The 21,983-nt window shown below is 54.0% G+C and overlaps 2 protein-coding genes across 4 annotated transcripts; one reads left to right on the forward strand and one right to left on the reverse strand.

Annotated features, from left to right (window-relative positions):
* Positions 1–927: 927 nt before the first annotated feature.
* TXNDC17 (thioredoxin domain containing 17) lies at positions 928–3,536 on the reverse strand. Its single transcript, XM_061604756.1, has 4 exons — positions 3,333–3,536; positions 2,878–2,959; positions 1,824–1,899; positions 928–1,143 (listed from the first exon to the last, which is right to left on the reverse strand). Exons 1-4 carry the CDS (start codon positions 3,487–3,489, stop codon positions 1,078–1,080), a joined length of 381 nt encoding a protein of 126 aa, XP_061460740.1. The 5' UTR covers positions 3,490–3,536; the 3' UTR covers positions 928–1,077.
* Positions 3,353–21,438, forward strand: KIAA0753 (KIAA0753 ortholog). Of its 3 annotated transcripts, XM_061604754.1 has the most exons (17): positions 3,353–3,832; positions 3,981–4,042; positions 6,634–6,782; positions 7,818–8,394; positions 9,317–9,423; positions 9,569–9,631; positions 10,004–10,222; positions 11,141–11,309; positions 13,117–13,334; positions 13,532–13,701; positions 14,290–14,391; positions 15,428–15,515; positions 16,786–16,938; positions 17,626–17,707; positions 18,248–18,383; positions 19,069–19,302; positions 20,472–21,438. In XM_061604754.1, exons 3-17 carry the CDS (start codon positions 6,687–6,689, stop codon positions 20,587–20,589), a joined length of 2,532 nt encoding a protein of 843 aa, XP_061460738.1. In that variant the 5' UTR covers positions 3,353–3,832; positions 3,981–4,042; positions 6,634–6,686; the 3' UTR covers positions 20,590–21,438. The 3 variants fall into 3 exon arrangements, with proteins under 3 accessions (XP_061460738.1, XP_061460737.1, XP_061460739.1); XM_061604753.1 differs by lacking the exon at positions 3,981–4,042; XM_061604755.1 differs by lacking the exon at positions 14,290–14,391 and having other exon boundaries at positions 3,356–4,042.
* Positions 21,439–21,983: the final 545 nt, after the last annotated feature.

Below are 21,983 nucleotides of genomic sequence, written 5' to 3' on the forward strand. Positions count from 1 at the left end.
AGGTGGCCTGTGTGATGTTCCTGCTTATAGTGTAAATATGGTAAGTGCTGTTTATATAGAAGACATATGGTAAGTGGAGTGAAAGAGGAGGGGGGAGTACATGAGCAGTAGAATGCTGGATGATTGGCTGAGCGTTTGAATGGCTGGGAGTATAAATGGAAGAATGACAGTTGAATCTGGGTGGATGTTAGTAGGGTGGAGAAGAAGGTGTTTGGTGGTGTGGACGTTAGTAGGGTGGAGAAGGTGGTGTTTGGTGGTGGATGTTGGGAGTATGGAGAAAGAGGTGTTTGAGGGTGGAGGTCAGGAGTGTGGAGAAAGAGGGAGTTGGAGTTCTGATTAATAATAAGTCAAGTACAAAACAGGAATGGATGAAACCATACGCTTGTGAAACATTCTAAAACTAATCTTGTTATTTCTGATATTTAATAAATACTTATTTGGTTTATCAAAGGCCTGATCCTTGGCTGGGGGATATACATACCAGAAGGGAGGGCAAGGTAATTACCAAGGCTGAACAGAAACAGTATCTAATGGTGGCAGCGGTGGAGGGAGGAATAATAACAATTCAAGTATCCAGAGCAACCCAGAGTTGTATGCGTTATCTATAAAGATACAAGGGGGTTGGGAACAGCATAAGCACGCAGTCACAAAAGTAACCAGCTAGAGAGAGACTGAGGCAAAGTCTGTGGGAGTATTGGTTATAGGACGTGACTGGTGGTGCTGCCTAGCAGGGGGATCTAGTGAGATCTGTGCTAGAGCGGAGTGAGAAACCATATAAAGGACGGTCCGGACTGGTGGTATCCCTGATGGTGCCTAATGAAAGGCAGTAGCCACAAGCAGGTGGGAACCTGACAGGGAGAACCAGGGAAGGATGTCACAGCCTGATGTAATCCAGCCTCAGACATTTTAATTGGACATACAAGCTGGTTCTTAGAAGATTTTATTCAAATCAGTTGGCTTACAGGCTGCACACTCATCTCCCTGCACTTTAAAACATAATGGTCCCCTCTCAAGTAATTCTAGGCAGCTAGTTCATCGGTTGATAGCAGCACCCTTCTTTATTAAAGCAGAAAAAACTTATTCTGTGAACAGCATCTTCACAAGGTCCGATTTAAAGCACTCGTGCTCCACCAGCTTCTGAGGCTGAAAGAGAAGTTACAAATGGTTGAGATGCCAAACGTGCGCCAGGAAATCAAAATCCATGTGTAAATAAGTATTCCTTACTGCTTTGTCACACTGCCAGGTGTTTGAATAGCTGCACAGCTTGAATTTCACACTTACTACAAGGTTGTTCTATAGATTTCTGTATATGCAGCTATGCAACTGAAGGAGCTAACAGTAATGAAGCAGTTAAGCATTGGCTAACAAGTGTGGGAGCTTGAAGGGCAGAGTCCAAAGTTAAGGTATGCAGGCTTTCAAGGCTTTATTTTCAAGCAGGCTTTATATTCAAGCCAGATTTCTCAACAATCCCTCACTGGATCAATAAACTATGGCTCCAGTTACAACTGCTGAAACGTAATTCAGCTGTAATAAGAAACTAATGTAGTCCTGTTTACTTGGAAGACAGTCCCAGTCAGATACACTGAACTCCGTGGGACTTAATGCGGAGTAAACATGCATAGGTTTGGATTCAATATTTTTAACGAATAACTGCATTGGTTTGTAAATATTTGCATAGAGCTTTTCAGAAAGAATGAGAGCAAAGCACAGATCTAAAGAAGCACTAAAATTATTTGGGCAATAGTGGAATAAGCAACACAGAGCCCCCTGACTATATTAATACCTATTCCAAACCGTCATTCAGAAAACTTAAAAATACTTACAGTCCCACATTTAAGTAGTGTAGGCACTCCAGTCAGGTGAAGATTCTTCCGGAATTCATTGTTTGGATCTTTCCAACTGTGGATAATAATCAAAATCAGTATTAGCAGCTTTAAAGGGGATTAGACAAGATCATGAAGGTTTTGAGGGGGGAAAACATGATAAGCATTTTGTGAAGTCAAATCACTCATGTCTTGTATCTTAACTGGCTATTTGGAAAGATGAGGGCTGGGCAAAAAGGCTCTACATTTCATCTGACTTAGTAGAAACAGTCTTTGTTTTTCCATGAAGACAGGAGGGCAAAGTCTCTCCCTATTGCATCTTATCTCAAAGCTATCAATAAAGCACACATTTTTATTAGGTACATTTATTACCTGCCCTTTACCAGATGGTTTGAGAGCAGGTTAACACTCTAAAATACAATACATAAATAATCAAACAGCTAAAATTGCTCCATCATAAAGTACAAAATGACTAAAAGCGGGGAACAATCATTCAAACATTCTCACGAGCATGGGTAAAAAGACGTGTCAGCATGTCTTCAAAATACAAGCACAGTTGGCACCAGGTGCATATCTAAAGGGGGTAGTTCCAAAGTCTGGGGGCCACCACAGAGAAGACCCTCTCATGGACCTCCAAGTGCAATGGAATTGCTAACAAGGCCTCCCTTGCTGATCTTAATTCTCAGGCTGGCCTGTATAGAAGGAGGCCATCTTTGCAACAGTACAGTCTGGAAAGCCCCAGGTACATTTAATTGCAACAGTCCAACCTGGAGGTTACCAGAGCATGGATCACTGTTGCCAAACCAGCAGGTAACCCCTGAGCCACTCACTGTAGTGACACCCAGGAGATACCAGCAGGGATTTGAGCTCACAGACTTTGGGCTCTAAGCCAGTCTCTCCTCCCACTGCTATACCAGCTGTTAAGAAGATCCCTGAAATCAGGTACAGCATACTTTTTTAGGGTATTTACACGAACGAAATACAGCGCTGCCTTGGTTCCCTGCTCAGAAGTCAGTCTGCGTGCTCCCCAATTTGCTCAAGCTGCGCTACTTACTAGGCTCGGTCTCCTACTTGGCAGTAAATGAACACAGATCCCTCTGGCAGGTTCGGCAGTTCAGCCCGCACGATGGGCTCAGCTGAAACAAAGCAAAAGAGCGGTGTTACCCTCTTGGCAGGACAAGCGTTTGGTGCACTTAGCATGCCGTGAAGCCACCAGCCCACTCCCAGCCGGCGCTGGTCCCTCAACGAGAGCCTTCAGCGCCTCCGAGTGCATCGCGGGCATCACGTCGTTTGATTGCTTTTACGCTGCCGCTCTGCTCAGAGTTCAGACATCATTAGATATGAAACAGGCTATGAACGCTTGTTAGATAAACGCAATGACACGAAATCGGTGCAGCAGGCCGGTATTGTTGCGCCCATTTTACAGGAAGGCCGAGGCCGCCGGAGAGGCGAGACTGGAGACTACTACATGCAAATACATGCCGGCGAGGCGGCCAGGCCGGCACCCACCGGCGACGCAGTCCGGGCACCAGCTGGCGCCGCTCTCCGGGTCCTTGGTGCCGCTGAAGTAGGCGAAGATGACCCGGCCGCGCTGCCGCTGGCGCTCCCGCAGAGCGCGCTCGAACTCGGCGTAGCCGTGCACGGAGACCTCCTCCCAGCCGCCCATGGCGAGAGTCTGCTGGGGAGCGAGAGAGGGCGGAAGCGGGAAGATAGGGAGGGAGAAAGCGGGCGGGCCCTGCCCCACCCCGCCCACCCAGCGACGGCTGCCGCGTGGGGACAAGGGAGCGCAGAGCCTGCTTCGAACGGAATTGGACCCCGCCGGCCCCCGTACTCCGCGGTCCGTTTCCCGGCGTCCTTCGCAGTGTGTGGTTGCCAAGGAAACCGCGACGAGGAGGCCGAAGCGGCTCCTCGTCTTCCTCCTCTAGCGGGCTTTTCCTCCGGCGGGGGGATTCCGCCTCGTCCCTCGCGGGGAGGGGGAAAGGCAGGCTGGCTCGCCGCGGAGCTCTCTGGTAAGTGTCGGGCTAAGCAAGGGAAGAGACGCACGGCGAAGGCAAGCAGAGTGACTGCTCCTGCGCATGGAGGCTCTGCTTGGCCCCAACCATCGCCGCCAGCCCTCCAGACGCTGTTGCTGGATTTACACCCCGCCTTTCGTCCCAGGAGCCCAAAGGACCTTCGTGGTGCTCCCCTTCCCCGTCTTATCCTCACAACGACCCTGTAAGGTAGGTTAGGCTGAGAGGCAGTGACTGCCCGGCCTAAAGGTCACCCCAGCGAGCCTCACTCAGCTGGCGGGTGTTTGCCCCTCGAAGTACGAGCCCCTTAGCCACCATGAGGGCACGTCAAGGCCGTTCTCGTTGCCTTCCTCTGGCACTTGGCTGGCTCTGCGTGGCCATGCTGGGAACTGGAGGGGGGGCCCAGATGTCCCCCAAGCAGCAGGGTGGTTGTCAAGGCTAGTCCTAGACCCACTGAAGTCAACCCATAGTCAGGGTGGCCATGGAGACGCTGCAGAGGCGGCCTTTGCCAGCCTGGCACTCTCCAGATGCCTTTGGCCACCGCTCCCATCAGCCCTGACATCCCATGGCTGCGCGGCTGGCTAGGGCTGATGGAGCTGGAGCCCAGTGACGTCTGGGGGGCACCAGGCGCATGAGGGCTGCCTCATAAGGACAGATCAGAGCAAAGGCAAGTTCACCATCCTGTGTCCTTTCCACAGACCTGCAAGCAGCAAGCCACGAAAGAGAAGGTGGCCGGCCAGCCAGCCACCCTGCCTCTGTGCTTTCTCCTTCCTTTTGTTTTGCACTGTGAGGCAGACGACTTCTGAACATGGAGACTCCAGTTATATTATTTTATTCCAATTACGTGTAGCCAGCTTTTCAGGATACATGTTCTTCCAAGGCAGATTGAAAGGAATGATAAGCTACACCTTTTAAAAAGTCACAACAAACAATATTAACGTATTAAAAAGTCATTGGGATCCTTCCCACAGGACAGTTGATGGTAGCCTTATTCTCCATGAATTTGTCTAATCTTCTTTTAAAGCCATCCAAGTTGGTGGCCATCACTGCCTCTTGTGGGAGCAAATTCCATAGTTTATGCGCTGAGTAAAGAAGTTCTTCCGTTAGTCTGTCCTGAATCTTCCAATATTCAGTTTCATTGAATGTCCATGTTCTAGTGTTATGAGAGAGGGAGAAAAACTTTTCTCTGTTCACGTTCTCCAAGCCATGCATAATTTTATACACTTCTATCATGTCTCCTCTGTTCCGCGGCTCCCGCCTTTTCTCTAAACTGAAGAGCCTCAAATACTGCAGCCTTTCCTCACAGGGGAGTCGCTCCATCCCTTTGATCGTTCTGATTGCCCGGACAATCTGCCTTTGAACATGCACCCTTACCATTTAGTTATTGTGATTAATAATTGCAGACAGACCTCTCCTCTACGAATCTGCCTAATCTTGTTTTCAAACTATTTAAGCACAGTGAAGGTGGCAAGTCAGCAAGTAGCCCATATCTGGGGCCTGGCTTGTTGTTTTACTCAGCTCTCTTTGTTTTGCTTTAGCTAGAAACTTAACAGACCCATTTCATTTTATCACTATTTTGAGCTTCTTTGGGGACTCTGGTCAAAAAGCATGATAAAAATCTTCGGACAAATAAAAAGGATTGCAGGCTCAGCCTGCGCATGTATGTGTTACACTCTCTGTTTTGCCAAGCTAACCACATGGGGTGTTGTGTCTGCCTGCTCTGCTCTGTTGTAATCTGAGGATAGAAGCAGGTAGTCCCTGGGCCAATTCTACTGCCCCCACCAATTGGCATTCCTCAGGGGCACAAACACTTGTGGAGAATTGGTAGTTGTGATGGGGGGGGGAGGGAGAATGGTCTGCCATCTTCCAGCTCTAGTTCTGTGGGAGCTTGAGACTCTCAGGGGAAGCTGGTCTTGTCCAGTCAAGAGTCCAAGTCAAGCAGAGCACATCCAGAACTGCGGACAGCTCCAGGAGAAGTTGCCTCTGTGGGGAAGTCTGACGTAGGCCGAGCAGCCTGCAGTGTGGTAGGCTCCTGTGGCTGGCTAGCTAAAGAACTCTTGCCTTTATTTTGCAGCCTGTGGCTTCTGTGAGGTGGGGAGCCAGAGGCATTGCAGAATCTCCTCTTCCAAGTCAGAGGATGGCGGCAGAGCTCTGTCCCCTTGCTGGGAGAGCCCGGAAGAAAGTGCTGGCATTTCTTCTCCCCCCCCCAACGGAGGAAGCAGGCTGGAGCTTGCCTTCCTCTGGATCCTCTGCTGTAGCAGGTTGTGGGTCATGGGCACCAACTTCTCCTCAAAGTAGTCCTTCCATAGAGGTGGATGCAGAGTAAGCACGGGGGGGGAAGGGAAAACTGCAGGCCTCCTGGACATTTTTGAAATTATTGTATGGAAGAGAAAATGTTGGGAGAGGCTGTGGTGTTCCTCCCCCCCCCCATTAAAAGTACAGGAGGCAGCCTTACCTCTGAATGCCAGACCCTGGGGACAAGGCAGGGGAGCGGGGGGGTGCCTTTGTGTCCTCCCGGTGGGCTTTCCCAGAGGCGCCTGTCCATTTGGGCTCCCCTGGGTGTGATCCAGCAAGACTCTTTAGGCTCTTCTTTTCTGCTCACTTTATTTCCATCCTCCTCTCTCCCTCCTCCTGGGAGCATTTTATGTGCTGATGCAGCATTTTGGTGAACTGGACTGTGCATCGAGGCACGATCAGGAAATCTGGATCTTGTTTTGCCCAACAGGTAAACTGGAAGAGAATAGGCTCTAGAAAAGTGTGTGTATGTTAGAGGCAGTTCTAATGTTTTTGTTGTCTCTCAGTATTTCAGCAGCATCCCCACAGATGACGGGAGATCTCCACTTGGTCCAGTGTGATGGGCCCAAGGAAGCCAGTTGCGGTTGGCATGCCTTTGAAATCCCATCCGCAGCTGGACAAAAGTGATGGGAAGGCTCCTCAGAGCCAGACGCAGGTACTGCCCAATGTCTGTTACTTCTGCTGGGTTTGCTTTGTGGCTGTCTCAGAATACTCCCTTGGGGTGCCAGCATGCCAGGGCACTTTCCAGTACAGGCATCTCTCTTTGGCCTGATGAGCTTGGCATGTGTTTTTGAGATGTACCACTAGAACTTAATCGGGGGAAATTTAGTGAGGGAGAGGTGGGCACTCCTTCCCAGAAAACAATCACATGGTGCTGGTTGCCATTAAATCCAGCAAATAAGGTCCTGCCTGGGTGTGTTTGTGTATAGTTTTCCATTTTGCTGTGTGCTTGTTGGGGAATGAGTCCCACTGAAGTGGGAGATCTTACTCCCAAGTGGGCATGAGAGGGTCATGGGAATTTGTGACAATGTACTGTGAATGTAAGTGGACCAGCTCGATGGGTTCATCACACTGTTGCTTTGTGTCCTCTGGGTTGGGAGGATACCAAAGCACAAAGGCTGCAATCCTAATTCCACTTGCCTGGGAGTAAGCTCCACTGAATTCAGTAGAACTTATTTCTGAGTAGACATGGCTAGGGTTGAAGAGTAAAATGATCTCTCTCTCTCTCTCTCTCTCTCTCTCTTTCTCTGTGTGTGACAGCTTTGTATATAGACATTGAGAGACAGGGTTATTGTAAGGATAAAATGGGGAGGGGGAGAAGCACTTACACTGCCTTGAACTCCTTGGAGGTTAAAAGGTGAGGAACAAATGGAATAACAGAGGGCACCTCTGGTGGCAAGAACTGTTCCTCCCACACATGCCCCTCGTTTCCTCACAGCCACCCCGTGAGGTATAGTTTGGCTGAGAGAGGGTGATGGGCCTGTGATTGCTCACTTGAGTGTCATGGCTGCGGGGTCGTTTGAACATGGGCCCCTTCAGTGCTAATCCAATGATCTGACCAGGGGAGGGGAGGACAGGAGTTGTCTACAAGGGCACGATGACAGTGCGCTGGGGATGCAAAAGAGCCTGCTTTATAGTGAGCTGTAAAGGGATTCAGGCTGACCCTTTTGCTGTTTGGTGCTTGGCACAGCTCCATTTCAGCCGGCATGCTCCTGCTCTGCCAGATAATTTGGTGGTCCGATACTGCAGCCCCCGCCCAATCGTCATAGAAAAGCTGGTGCAGCCGGAGGCTCAACGGGACGAAGGAGCTGGTGACGGCCTTGACCTGCAAAGCTCTGTGGAGTTTTCTGTTGTATCGGAAGAGAAGCTCAACTTGGCCGTTCAGCTGGCCAGAAGGGATGTGAAGCGAAAGCACTTGGAAGAGCGGGTGAGGCGGCATCTCTCTGAGAGGGAGAAAGGCCCAGCCACATGCCCTCGGGGCAAAGAGTCTGCCAGAGTCACATCCGTATCCTCCCTGAAGTATGGAGGCCAGCTGGGCCGCTGCTCCAAGGTGGAGACAACTGGCTCTGGAGCAAGAGTCTACCTCTATACACCATCTCAGGTCAAGTCGGAGCCTTCTCTCTGTGACTCGCCACCCACCCACGACCCGGGACCGGGACCCGCCCCAGCCCTCAAAAAGGAGGAAGACAGAAGCACCCTGGAGGTGAGGCGTCTGCAAAAGGAGCTTCAGAACTACATCCGGAAAATTGAAGAGCTGGTAAAAAAAGGTAAGGGGACAAGGGGGGTTCCCCTGGGACCAGGAGCCCCGCCTTGGACCCCCATCCAGTCAGAACTTTGCGTTTAAACTGAGAACCGAGTCTGGTGGCGTGGAAGAGGAAGGGATGCCATGAGGAGCCGGGAAGAGCCAAAGGCGGGTGTGGGTGGCTCCGATGGAGCAGGGTTGGGGCCTCCCTGCCCGCTTCCCCTGGCTGGGCTGTTGCGTAGTGCATGCACTTTCCATAAGGAGACCTCTTGGAGCTGGTTCTGGGAAATGGGCGAAAGGTTCTCCGGGAGAATGCAGCTGTGAGCCTCCAGTGCTCTGAGGGGAGTCTGCCCCTCTGCCTGCCTCTGTGGTGGTTCCTCCCCACACCTTCCTCTGCTGCTGCTGGTCACGGAGCTCAAGTGGCCCCTAGTTCCAAAGCAAGTGGGCTGTGTATCTGCCTAGTCCTCGCTGGCCCCTTCCATGCCTCAGGAGGCTTCTGGCCCAAGCTGTGTCCCAGTCCGTGGGTCCCTATGCATTCTGCCTTCTGTGGGGAAGATCCAAGCCCAGGGACCCATTCCCTGCCGCAGAGGAAAACCTTCTAAGCCGCTGGGGGAGCCGCTAGATGACCACTTGGGGCCTCCGTTGGGTGAAAAGGCAGGTTGCAGTTTGTTTTAGTTGCAAATATCCCAAGAGCCTCCTTGGATGCCACACATCTCCATCTTGCAGTGAGAGACTGCCTGAAAAGGCACTGCAGCTGCTGCCACCTTCTCTCTCCCCTCCCCCTGGCTGCTTGTGCTAGGAGCCGAGAGGGGGCATTTAGTGCAACTGGGGGGTGTCTCTCTGCGGGGAGGGGGTTCATGCCAGCCATTCAGGTTTTCTCCTCCAACATGTCCGTGCGTTAAGGCCACAGCCCTCGCTCGTGTTTGCTGAACAATGTTTTTTTCCAGAGAAGAGTGAGGAGATCTTGGATCCCGATGAAGAGCGCCGCGTCTGCATCCGCAGGCAGGAGCAGGCTGTGCGCTCTGCCCGGATGCTGTACGTGCTTCAGCAACAGGTCAGAGCGAGCCCTGGGCCTGGGAGAGGCTGCTCCACCTCCGATGGAGGCTTTTCTGAGCCTCTAGTCTGAGCAATGAATACAAGCCTTTCTGTGCAAGGGCTTGCTTGATCTAGCTAATCAGCTTGTAATATTCTTGCAACAGGTAAAAGAAATCCAGGAAGATCTGGAGAAGCTGAGCCCTCGTAAAATCAAGCACACAAAGAAGGTAAGAGGTTGAAATCACCAGAGAGCCAGGAAAAAGCGTGTGGCTAGGGTGAGGCCATTCCATCAGGGCTGGAGCCTCCTTGAAAGGTCTCCAGTGGCCTCGGGGTGCTCCTCTGTGAGGGGGTCCAGGGTGCTGCTCAGCCTTCCCGCAGCTGAAAGGAGTCTTCTGCCCCGGTGCAGTGCTGGGCTCCTCCTTGTGCTGATGACCGTGAAGCCCTTGCATCAGCTTTGTGGTCTCTCCTTCAAAGGGACACACTGTCCTGGAGAAGGGCCCTGGCCGAGAGCAAGCCTCTTCTCACAGCAGCTGCCCAGAGCTGACTGCCAAAGGCCCAGCTGAGTCCATGCCTCCTTCCTTCCTTCCTTTGTGATGCAGTCGCGAGCCATGGCCAGGCTGGCAGCAGCCCACAGAGGAGCCATCCGGGCCCTGCAGGTGTTTGCCACTCACTTTGCTGACCAGCCAGAGCAGCAGCCCATCCCGGCCCACTGCAAGGAGCTGGGCAACCTTATCCGGCAGCTCTCCCTCTGCTCTGCCCAGCTTGAGATGGACTCCTCCATCCCCGACGTCGTCATTGACCTCCTGCTGCAAGTGGAGGTCAGTCGCTTTTCCTCTGCTGGGGGTAAAGAGGGGGTGCTGCTGAGTGGCCCTTTGTGGCCAGAGAAACACACAGGCTCTGCCTCCTACAGGCAGAGATCTGAGTCACGCAGGTGAGCCTGCTCAGCGTAAGGGCATATTGCGGTGGCATTCAGGTTTGGGGCACTAGGGTGGTAGGGCTGCCACCCCCATTGTAACGACACAAGGAAGTGGGATTATCTCCTAGCAGCCTGTCCTAAGGGACATTTGTTTCAGTTTTTCTAAAAAAAAATATTTGTGCAAATGTTGTTTAAACAACTTGAGAATGGGTTGCCTAAGGGAATGCATCACCCCGCATATCCCTGCCTGGCAAATATATTGCTCAGATGGGGCACTGCTGAGAGCCCTGCATGCCACGGAGGTGTGCTTAGAGTACACTAGAGATTGGACTTTTAGTGTTGCAGCTCCAGCCCTCTAGAATCAGTTACCAAGTGAAATTAGACAGGTGCCAAGCATCTTGATGTTTAGGAACGGTTGGAGACATTTGTGTCTGAGAAAGCATTTCCAAGTGTGACTCAGCCATTTTATGGAATAATGACTCTATAACTGTAGAAATGGTCTTCTGTTTATTGAGTTGTTAAATCTTTTGTATTTTATATTTCTTACTTTATTTTATTATACACAACTTCTTGTTGTGAAGCAGTTTATGAATCTGCAAATAAATACATAAAATAAATACTTCCGGAGGCTTAACCAAAGTTCTCTTTTCTGAACCTTGCAGCAAACAGAGAATATGAGGATAAGATTGCATTACTCCTGTAGTTAGAAACTTTCTGTTTAGAGGAGGATAACGAGAGAACCAACTTGCGCTTTGTCATCCGGGAGGTGGAAACGAGTACATTGTGCATGTTTACTCCAAGATGCAAATTGTTGTGGCAGGATTTGGACTCTCTGCTGTCCAGAAAGGAGTCTCCCAAGAGAGGGCAGAAGTGTCTCTCCGCATCTCAAGCTGCCCTCGTGATGGAGGCGAGCAGATTGCCAAAGAGGGAGAAGAAGGCTTGTGCACTGGAGCCATGGAGGCCACCGGTAGCCAGGAGGCTCCTCCCTGGTGGGTCTGCTGGGCACTGAGTTTGGTTGCTTTGTATGCTTGCTTATGTTCTGCACAGCGACCTCCCCATCAGAGATCTCGGTCTGCACAGATGCCCAGTTCTCCTGTAATTATGGTGAGCTGAGGTGGGGTGAGAGACTCCCAAGTGAGCTCCGCCTCATGTTGGTGTGACTGATAGTCTGTCGACTGTGATCCAGCCTGGGTGTCTAGAAGGGGAAAGCTGAATGCAGAGGTAGGCTTGAAGCCACTCTAAGCTGCAAAAAGTAAAGTCCTGTTTCCCTGATCAAAGGAAGGGCTTCTTCACCCAACACAAAGTTAAACTACCAAGTTCACTCTCATCAAGACGCAGTGATGGCCACCAGCCAGGATGGCTCTAAAAGATGGTTAGATAGATTCATGGGGGATAATGAGGCTATGTTCTCCCTCCGCTCTGGGAGGCAGGACGCCTCTGAATATGTTGGAGCCTGTTAGGCCTCTGATTGGCCACTGAGAACAGGACGCTGGACTAGAGCCCCCCCCCCTTTGGCCTCGTCCAGCTGCCACTTCTCTTACGATGGCTTTGGTAAAAGAGTGACTTGTGCAGATTTCATCAAGAGGTTGCTCAGCCTTGTTACCGAGCCCCCACTAAAGTGTTGGGTTTTTGCCAGCCTGCTTCTTACTCACAAGATGGGCCCACCTCATGAGCTAAAAGCAAGCTGATAAAGATGCCAAGGGCAACCAGATAGCACAGGAGGGCAGAGCGCGCTGTTTCTGCTGTGTTGCCATCCCGGCCGTGGAGGAAGTGAAGCTCCTCCTTCTTCCGAGGGGACTGGCCAGGAGAAGCAGTGCTGTGCCCCTCCCTCCTTCGCCAGCCTGCCCACCACTTCCTCAGAGGGGAGTCGCCCACTTACCTGCCTGATATGCCTGGTCACAAATTGCCACCAGGCGAGTACTCAATACCAGACTCAGATAACTAGTTCTTTTCAGTATCAGCTGATTGGGTGTTAGAACAAATTAAACCAGAACTATCACTAGAAGCTAAAATGATGAAACTGCGGTTATCATACTTTGAATACATCACGAGAAGACAGGATTCACTAGAAAAGACAATGCTGGGAAAAACAGAAGGGAGTAGAAAAAGAGGAAGGCCAAACAAGAGATGGATTGATTCCATAAAGGAAGCCATAGACCTGAACTTACAAGATCTGAACAGGGTGGTCCATGACAGATGCTGTTGGAGGTCACTCATTCATAGGGTCACCATAAGTCATAATCGACTTGAAGGCACATAACAACAACAACAACAACAAACCAACTCAACCCCCTCGCCCCTTGATTTAGCTCATAGCCTTAGCAGATCTGTTGTGTTAGGACTGCATGTGCCTTGGGGCAGTGAACTGAGGTAGAGGAAACAATAACTTGGATCTCTGTTCTGTGAAGGGCCTTCTCCGTGGCAGAGACGCTGAGGGGTCTGGCTGCGGAGGTCTGAGTTGGGGTTTGCCGCCAGGTAGTTTCACCTAAACAAAATGATGATGTTCACTGATCCTCCAGCGCTAGAGTGGGCTTAGTACTTTTGTGCGACAGAGAGCAGGAGAAAATCCATGGTAGATGGTCCCCAGACTGTTGTATTTTCTTTTTGGAAGGAACATGGTCCTCTGTGCCCTTATCCAGTCTCTCCATCCCTCTGCCTCCAACCCCAGGAGAGAGAATTAAGTGACACCCACGCTGGAGGTTGTGCTGTCTGTCTCTGGCCACCAGTTTTTATCAGGGCGGCATCTGAGACCTTTGGGTTTCTCTGCTGAAGCAGTGTTGTGATGATTGCCTTTAGATGACCCTCCGGAGCTGGATGAGACCCTGGCACCAGACAAGCACAGCAGTTCCTGCAACACGACAGCCCAGGAGGGCCTGCTTGCTCCAGAGCAAGAGGCAACTGTGCAAGCCAAGTGGGAGGCAGCCTTGGGGCAACCCAGGAGCGTGAAAGCTGGCCCAGGCCCTGAGGGGGGCGCCCTTCGGAAGAGAGGAGTATTGGCTCCCACCAGACCACAGGTACAGACGTATAATCATCAGCCGCTTAATTCTGGGTGCTGTCAGACATGGACTCTCCCATGCGGTAACGTCTTGGGCTTTTCCCTGTCTGCCTTCAGAATTATAGCTGTTGCAATGAAAGGTGAGCAGTGTTTTGACGGGAACTGCTCGAGGTGCCTGGCAGCGCACACTGTTTTCCTGTTTGTATTCCTCTAAAGGGAACTGGTCGACCTCCCAGAACAAAAGCTGTGCAGCTTCCAGCCAAACAGGCCCGCTTCCAAGAGCCCACCATCTCCTTCCGGCTCAAGGAGACGAAGCCACCTGTTCGAGAGAGCAGGGCCCCGTGGATGCCCCCCAGCCTCGCCTCCCCCCTCACCTCGCCTCAGCGGTACGTTGGCACTCCTGCAGAGGCGCCTGTCTTGGGGCAGCGGGTCTGATGGGTCAGGCCAGTGATGAGTCCTGTCTGCTCTGCTGGAACACATGAAGATGCCTCGTCCCACGTTAGACCCCCCCATCCATCTTGCTCAGTGTTGTCTGCACTGACTGGCAGCAGCTCTCCACGGCTCCAGCCCTGCCTGGAGATGCCGCCCATGGGGACTGAACGTGGGGCCTTCTGCACGCACCACGTGGGCTCTTCCCTCCTGCCACAGGAGCGCAGGAAGCGGACTCACTGCGAGTCCTGCCCTTGGCCCGGAGCGCACTGCCTGGAAGTGGCTCTGCAGCATCACAGGATGGGGATCTCCCATCCCCACAGCAGGGACAGAGCCTGGGACCGCCTGCGTGCCAGCGTTGCTTCAGCTGTGCGAGGTGGGGCTGGTGGAAGCTTTGCCCCAAACAGCTGGGGGGCACTAGGCTGGGGAAGCCTCCACTAGCAGAATCCAGACATTGGCCAGCGTGTGATGCAGCCGGTGCCCAGCTTTTTAAGGCAGCAAGAACAGCAGCCTCTCTCTCTCCCTGTCCCCAATATTCCTTGCAGGCATCCAGAGAAAAGTCCCAGAGGCAGAGAGGCAGTGGCAGGGAGGGAGAGAGCTGTGGGAGAAGGGAAACCAGCCGCCCCTGGAAACGCAGCAGTGCTCAGGTTGGCAAGGGAGGGGCTTGTGGGGCGCTCCTGGGGGCAGGCAGGTGGGGGAATCGTTTCAGCCTCATTCCTGGCTCCTGGGGCTGTCTTCCTTGCGCCCTCAGCGTCATTCATTTTGCCATGCTAGATGGTTCTCTTGGGAATATGTCTGTGCTGGCTTTGATTTTGAAGGCTAGGCAGGGGCGGATAGACCTCAGCCACAGCTAAAAGCCAAAATGTGCTGATGCCCACACCTGGACCCTACGTGGAAGTGAATATGTAGGCTGAATTTGCACTACAGGGAACTCTTCCCCCAATGGGCACCCCTTGCCTGCTTCGGGGGGGGGGCACAAGGAGGCAGCCCTCCTCATGAGTCCCCACGAGTCGCCTGTGAAAGTGAGTGTGCAAACGCCGCTGTTTGACGCCTGACCTGAGAGCCCGGCGGCTCCGCAGGTGCCCTTCCTGGCACTGTAGCCTGCAAACCTCAGCACAGCGGCTCCTCCATAACTTCTGGGAGTTCTCAAGGTCAAAATAGATCCTGTAGCTACTCACTAATCTGGCTTTATGATCTTCGCCTCTTTGCTGTGCTTCTGCATGTAATCTCCAGAGCTGGCCTGAAAGGGAGCGCAGGTCAGCTGGCCATGTCTGCAGAGGGCTTCCTACTCCTAGGAGGTTGGGCCTGGAAGAGGCCCTGATCTCCAGCCATGGCTCCTCCTACGCACTCCCGCATGTGGAGGGAGGAGAATCAGGCCCTGGGACAAGGGCAACAGTTCCCCCTGGGTGATGGCATCGCACAAGGTTTGCAGTTCCAGGCACGGCCCAGGACCGGAGGCACGAAAAGCCTGAGGCCTCCCATTTGTGCTCCCAAGCAAAGGGTCGCATTTAAGTAGTGGGACACGTTCTGGATGCTTTCTTGGATCCAGCTCCTCTCTGCCGATTGTGAATGATAAGAGTCTGGCGCACTGTTCACCTCTGTGTGTTCTGTTTTGGCGCCCACTTGAGCAACATGATAGTAAGCACCAGACTTCCACTGTGTTATCTTTTTGACCCCCCGCAGGGATGATGCTGCCCCTCCAGCCCCGATAGCGGAGATGGTCGAGCAAGCCGTCCGGGAGCGGCTGGAGCCCCTCTTGGCAAAAGCACAGGTAGGGCAATGGGGGGTGGGGACGACCCAAACGATGTCACTTCCTGTTTAAGTGACAAACTGGATGTGGCACTTGAGAGCCTCCCCCCCACCACATTCACTACCAAGAGTTGTTTGGGGCCAACAGTGTGCCAACTGTTGCCTGCCACACAGGAGCAGCCCCCCTCCTGCCCCCCGCAAGGCACCAGGTTTGGGGAAGGGCCGCATTTCCTCATGGACAGCCTCCTGGAGGCCGCGTGCCAGTGCTGGGCGGGGCCAGAGGCAAAAGCGAGGGCAGCAGCAGGCGTGACTCGCTCCTCTGTATGCAGTTGGCTCAGTCCGACTCTCATGTCCAGGCAAGGACAGGCCATGCAGGCAAGTGAGGGGAGTGGCGGCCTGGCAGAGCCCCAAGGGACAGTGAGGGGGGCCTGGACAGCCACAGGGTCCCCACCCCTGCATGAGATGCTGGGGCAGGCTTGGGAGTGGAGGTGAGGGATGCCACAGGAGCGTTGGGTGGAAGAGGCAGCAGCAGCAGCAGCTGGGTGTGGCTGACAGGGCAGAGAGAGATGCGTAAAACTCTCTCTCTTCCCCCCCCCCCGCAGTTTGTTAGGCTTCTTCCCTTGCCCCCACCCCACACGCCTTGCATTTCCAGCCTCATTCGGTTGTTGGGTTCCATCCCCAGAAGGTGGCAGAGATCCTGTCTGTAATGTGGGTCTCTCTCCTCTCACTGGGGAAGTGGCCCCTCATTCAGCCCCCATCGCTCCCTGGTGCCTGGGGGGCTGCTGCTGCTGCTGCGTGGGCTTCCAGACCACCTTCTTGGGTACCGGCCCTCCCAAGGCAGGTTACAATGAAACCAACAAAATGCAGCACAAAAATACCAAGCTTTAAAGTAACAGCAGCAAAAAAAATGTAACAATGCCAAAATAATAGTAGCAGGTGGAGCAGATATGCTCTTTTTAAATAATAAGAAGCTTAAAGCCACCTGAATATACAGACTGGAATTAATAAAGTTTTTGGGGATTTCCTAAAGGCCAATAGGGTGGGTGGCATTCCAGAGATTTGGGGGACCACAGAGATGGCTTTGCCCCTGGTACCCAACAAGTCCAACCACCTTCCGTGGTGGACCAGAGCCAGCGTCTCAGGTGCTGACCTTCAGGCTCAGGCTGGTACACATGGGTGCAGGTGGCCCTTCAGACGGCCTGGCCCGAAGGCCAAAACCATCCCTTTAAATGAAAGTCTCTTCTAAATTCTGCCCAAGATGCGCTCCAAACCTCTGCTTTGTACATTTTCAGGCTGCCGCTGTTGCTGCTGCCGCTGATGTCCCAAATAAAGATATGTTGGACTTTGCTCTGGAGCAGCAGCACAAGGAATTTGAGCGCGAGGCTCTCGCCACACCCGGCAACTCTGACCTGGAGGCGATGCTGCGAAGGCTGGAGGAAATTGAGGTGCGTTTGGGCTCCAGCATCTTGTCCCTCGTTGACACCTGCTGCCCTGGCGCTGATTCGTTGGCTGGCCAAGCTTTGATGGGGGCGCTGAGCTGCCCAGGCCTCCTTTTGAGCTGACGGCCCTCAAGGACTGGCTGGCCTGGAAGGTGCTTCTGTTAGGAGCAGTGGAATCCTGTCCCCAGTAAGGGCGGGGGTAGCCTGGGCTGTGCTTTATGCCTCACCCCAAGGCCTCTCCCCATCCCTTCTGGGGATTCCTTGCAGCGGGCAATCCCTTGTCAGAAAACGCCAACCTTGCAGGGAGATGCTTTGGCTGGAGGAGCCCCCATGTGGTGCATGTTTGGCTGATTCCCACCGTAGAAAAGAGCCCCCTTTTCTCAGATGGTCCCCGTCATGCATCCCTTCCGTGACCCAGCTAAGCGTCAGACAGGGAAATCCCCTCCAACTCCCAGAAAGGCCCTCTTGAAAGGTACCCGCTAGCTGCCCTCTCTGCTGTGCTGGAGCAGCCCTGCCCAACCCGGGAGGCTTCTGCAGCTCTACTGCAAGGGAGGGACCCCCACCTCAGTGAGCCCTGGCTGGAGAGCGAAGGAGGCCGCTTTGGCCAGTGTGTCTCTTGGCTGCTCCCCAGCCTGGTGAAGCCACCTGAATGATGCGTTGAGTGACATTGGGCTTTGGTGTGTGTTGTTGAAGCGCTCCCAAGAGGCTGTGCGCAGACGGTACAACCGGATCACTTACTCTGATCCTGAATTCTGGGCCCAGGAAGAGAGATGGGGTGAGTTTCTGGCTCTTTGTGCCCTTGGGCTTGTGGGAAGCAAGGGGAGTTGAGGGTGGCGGGCACAGGGTGGGGCGGGGCAGGGGGGCCAACACAGCCAAGGGAGTGGAGGCGGGGAGAGGTGGCCCGGCCAGGCCAGCCTTTCTGCTTCCTGCAGTTTCTTGTTGTTCCCTATATAAGAGGTTGTATGTTGGCAGCTGTGGAGCGGGGAGGGGAACTAGCTTCTTGGGGTGGGGTAAACAAGTTGGCCCTTTGATGAGAGTGGGCCCAAGAAAGGGGGCTTCCTCACTCAAATCCCCTTGAAGTGAAAGGGGTGCTCAGGGTGAGCTGGGCTAAGAGCAGAGCTCTTTTGCCCTGGAGACGAGCCATGCAAGGCTTCGGGCTCCAAGGGGCTCCGTGCCTCCAACAAGTAGTGAGGGTTGGGGGCACGAAGAATGGGGTGGGGGGCATGTACCCTCCTTGGGAAACGTGTCAGAGCTCTCCGGGTGGTAGTAACAGGCCGGTGATCTTCCTGAGGATGACTCCTCCTCTTCCTCCTAGAGAGAGAGAATGCAGCAGGAGCAGCAGCAGGCAGCCAAGGGCCTGGGTGGGCTCCCCATCCCATCCAGATGACCAAGCAGGAGAGTCACAAAGAGCCACAAGCGGACATTGTCTTGGAAAGACCCCTGGACACCAAGTGAGTCAGGAACTGAGGGGCATGCTGCAACTGTGCCATTGATGCCGGGCATCTTCCTGGCTCCTGCCTGGCTGAGCTGCTGTGATGCAAGAGGACACTCACAGACATGCTAATGCTCCAGAGGTCAGGTGACATCAGGAGCCCCATATCTGCGAGGGAAGAGAGCTCAGTGGCCCCTGCAGTGGCTGGGGCTCTGGGGCAGACGGAGAGGCTCCCCCGGGAGGGAAGCTTGAGTGAGGAAGGGCAGAGAGGGAAGGGCCCCTGCGGGAGAAGAACAAGCGGCCTCCTGAGAGCCTGGGAAGCATTCTGGGTCCCCCCAGTGGACCCTCAGGATGCTCACAAGACAGACAGACAGAGAAAGGGAGGCTGCTCCTTGCACTTGCCTCCTCCCCGCCGTCTCCTCCTCCCCCTCTTGCCAGATTCCCCTTTTCTGGGGGGCAGCAGGGCTGAGGGTCCTGGAGCCAGTGGGGCCGGGTTGAGGCAGGTGTCTGCAGGGCAGGGCGGCCGGCTGGGGCAGTGAAAGAGCCAGGGCAAGGTCAGTGGACGAGGGGCTTCCCGGCCCAAAGGGAAGGCAGCCTGGCTGGCCAGAGGGGGCCGTCAGTGACCGCTGGCTTCTTTTTGAGTCTGGCTTGGAGCCTCTGCAGTGTAAGGGGCCCCTCCTCATGTTGTGCCGTTGTGCTTCCAGTGCTGCTGAGGAGGAGGATGTGGGGACTGAGGAGGTGCTGCTAGAGTCCAGGGACGGGACGCAGCAGCCTTCGCCGTGGCACGCTGCCCCCCCGAAGGAGGCTGGCATCTTCCTCTCTGTTCCCAAGAGCATGCTCCAAAGCATCCGTGATTATGGCACCCGCTACGAGCAGCACCTCAAGTGCATTTCCCACGAGGAGGTGGGGAACTTCAACCCATGGCAGATCGCGGAGAGGTATTGGCAAGGCTCACTTCACTTGGGAAACAGACTTAAGGGGAGGGTTGGGGCTGTTGGGATTCCTTGTGGCGCCACCAGGGGGCGCCCCACACCATCCCAAAATATGCCCAGCATGTAGGAAAATGCAATACTTTTATTTGACCAAGCAGAGTATCACAAAACAGTGTGCGAGCGTTTGAGCTCTCCAGGAGTCTTCATCAGGTGCTAGATGGTTAAAAAATAATAATTAAAAAAAAAAAAGCAAGGGTGAGAAAAAAAAAATCCCTGTGGGAACATCCCTCTTCTGCACCTGCCAAGGAGCCTTGTGCGTTTCCTGAGCAAGAGACGGGTTTTGTACTTCCAGAGATGGGGAGCTGGCCCTTCTCTGGGGCACCCTCAGGCTCACAGAGCCCCAACAGAGGCTCCTCCTTTGGATGCCTGCTACCCCCACCCAGGGTCAGGGCATTCAGGCCAGCCATTTTTCTCCCCCCCCCCCCCCCCCGTTCCAAAGAGGGTGCGAGAGTGAGCGGTCACAATCCATCTTGGCTTCGACATCTGGGGTGTCTGCCCCTCCCTGCTGCTCTCTCCAGCTCCTCGTGGGGGTGGGGTGGGGGTTGCATTTCCTGGACTCGCTTCACACACGTGTGGTGGGATCCTTTCAAGGTACGTGGGGTGGGTGGGGCAGAGGGGAAGCAGCCACTTGTGGGGGCATAGCAGAGGGACGGAGGGAGGGGTGGGGGTGGGGATGTGCCATGTAGGTATTCATTCTCTGTGAAAGGGCCAGAAACCCAAATACAAGAGGGAGGGAGGCTGGCTCTGGCTAGCCCCGCCCACAGGCGTCCCATAGCTGCTCTTTTGCTGCTGCTGCTGCTGCTGCTGCTGCTGCTGCTTTGGGGTGTGCCTTTGGGGCTCTGAGCTTCTGTAGTCAGCGGGTCCAACAGCAGAGGCTCCGCCAGCCTCCTGTGGCCCCGGTGCTGCCTTTGGAGGAGCTGGGCCGGCCAGCAAGGGGCTGCAGGGGAATGAGCACCCAACGGAAGTCCCAGCGGCAGCATGGCCAGGCTGCCCCCCTCACGCTCCCCTTTCAGCAAGGCTGGTCTGGCCTCAGCCAGCCTGGCCACCAGCCACGGGCCTCCTCCTCCAGTGGGTCTGAGCAGGTCCTGTGAACATCTCCCTCCTTCCCCCTGCAGCCTGGCAGAGGAGCTGACGGAGGAAGCCCTGGCGGACGTAGCAACGGAGCTCCAGGGCCTGTGTGAGGATTATGCGGAAGCCGTCTTCACCTCGGAGTTCTTGCAGGCGGCTGAGTAAGCACCGCCGCCGCCTCCTCCTGCTCATGCTCATGCTTCAGGCCAGCAGGTCCCCCCAGGAAAGACTTTGTGGGGGTGGGCTGGAGGGGTCTTAAAGTGGGTTACATCCCAGGGATGGTGTCTGCCTGTTCTAGCTGCGCTTGCCATGTTGGGGAAGGGGGTTGGGGAGAGCGCAATGCAGGCTAAGCGAAGTGAAGGATGTCGGGTGTGTTCTGATTAGCGGAGACTCCAGCCGAAACCAGCCATCCTAGGCTGCCTCCCCTCCTTGCTCTCCTCCCAGCCCTGCTTAACCCGCCTTCCAGGCATGGCCTCCTTGAAATGCAGAGGTGGTTCCTGGGATGGCAGACAGTCCCCTCACGGCCAGCAGGTCTTCCCTGGTTCGTGACGCCTTCAGGGTTTCCACCTGCTCAACAGCAGGGCTGCCTTTGCCCATCATGTTTGGGTTCCCCTGGGATGTTCTGGTTGGCCCAGGGAGCCCTCCACTTTCTGGCCACACAACAGCTGCTGTGTGCTGCCGTGGCGCTGGCTTCAGCCATGGAGCAACCTCTCGGCATCTCTTACTTGGTGTGTACCATTTGCCCCGTGAGCCATGTGCAGGGCTCTGGGTGAGAGAGGCATCCCCGTGAGGGAGGCCTTGAAGGCCCTCCCTCCCTCCCTCCCATTGGACTGGCTTCCTCTCCTCTGTGGCCTGCCTGCTGTCTTGCCATCCAGGAGGAAAGGGGATGCTCTGCAGGACCAGCCGCCCCTCTGAACTCTCTCTGTCTCTGGGGGCCCCAAGGTCCATTTCTCAGGCTAAGATTCTGGTTCGCTGTAATAACTTCTTTAAAATAAAGTAAAAAATTAAATCTTAGTTATACCCTTGCATGATTTTGTCAAGTTATTGCACATCACCTTTTTGTATAAAGATGCTATTTATGACACATTCAGGTTTTGTACATTCAGCCAGTGCATTTTAATAAAATGATAAATGTGAAAAAACACCGGATTTATTAAATAAACATCTTTCATAACTTTGCAGCCTTGGCCATCATTCGTTGGGACGTTTTCCCACTGAGCAGGCCTGGCAGGAGGGCCTGTCCTGACGCTCTTCCTTTAGATGCAGCGCTTCTTGCTACGGCTGCCTGAGCCGACGGGAACGAGGCTCTGCCTTCCTGGGTCGCCCGTCTGCAGGTTCCTTGGCCGCTTGTTTGGGTCGACTCCTCCTGGCGTCAGCTGAGACCATCAAAGGAGTTGTTGTGGCCTTGTGCGTCTGAGTCCCCTCCAGTTCCACTCTTCCTTCCGGGTACGCTTTGAGAGATGCGCGTTTGGCTGCTCTCTCTCTTTCCTGTTCTGGTCCTTACTGTTCAAGTCTCTCTGTCCCACTGCCCCATCTTTTAAAGGTTGCTGTCATAGCAT

Source organism: Rhineura floridana, chromosome 21 (assembly GCF_030035675.1).
Source record: "Rhineura floridana isolate rRhiFlo1 chromosome 21, rRhiFlo1.hap2, whole genome shotgun sequence".
NCBI lineage: Eukaryota > Metazoa > Chordata > Lepidosauria > Squamata > Rhineuridae > Rhineura > Rhineura floridana.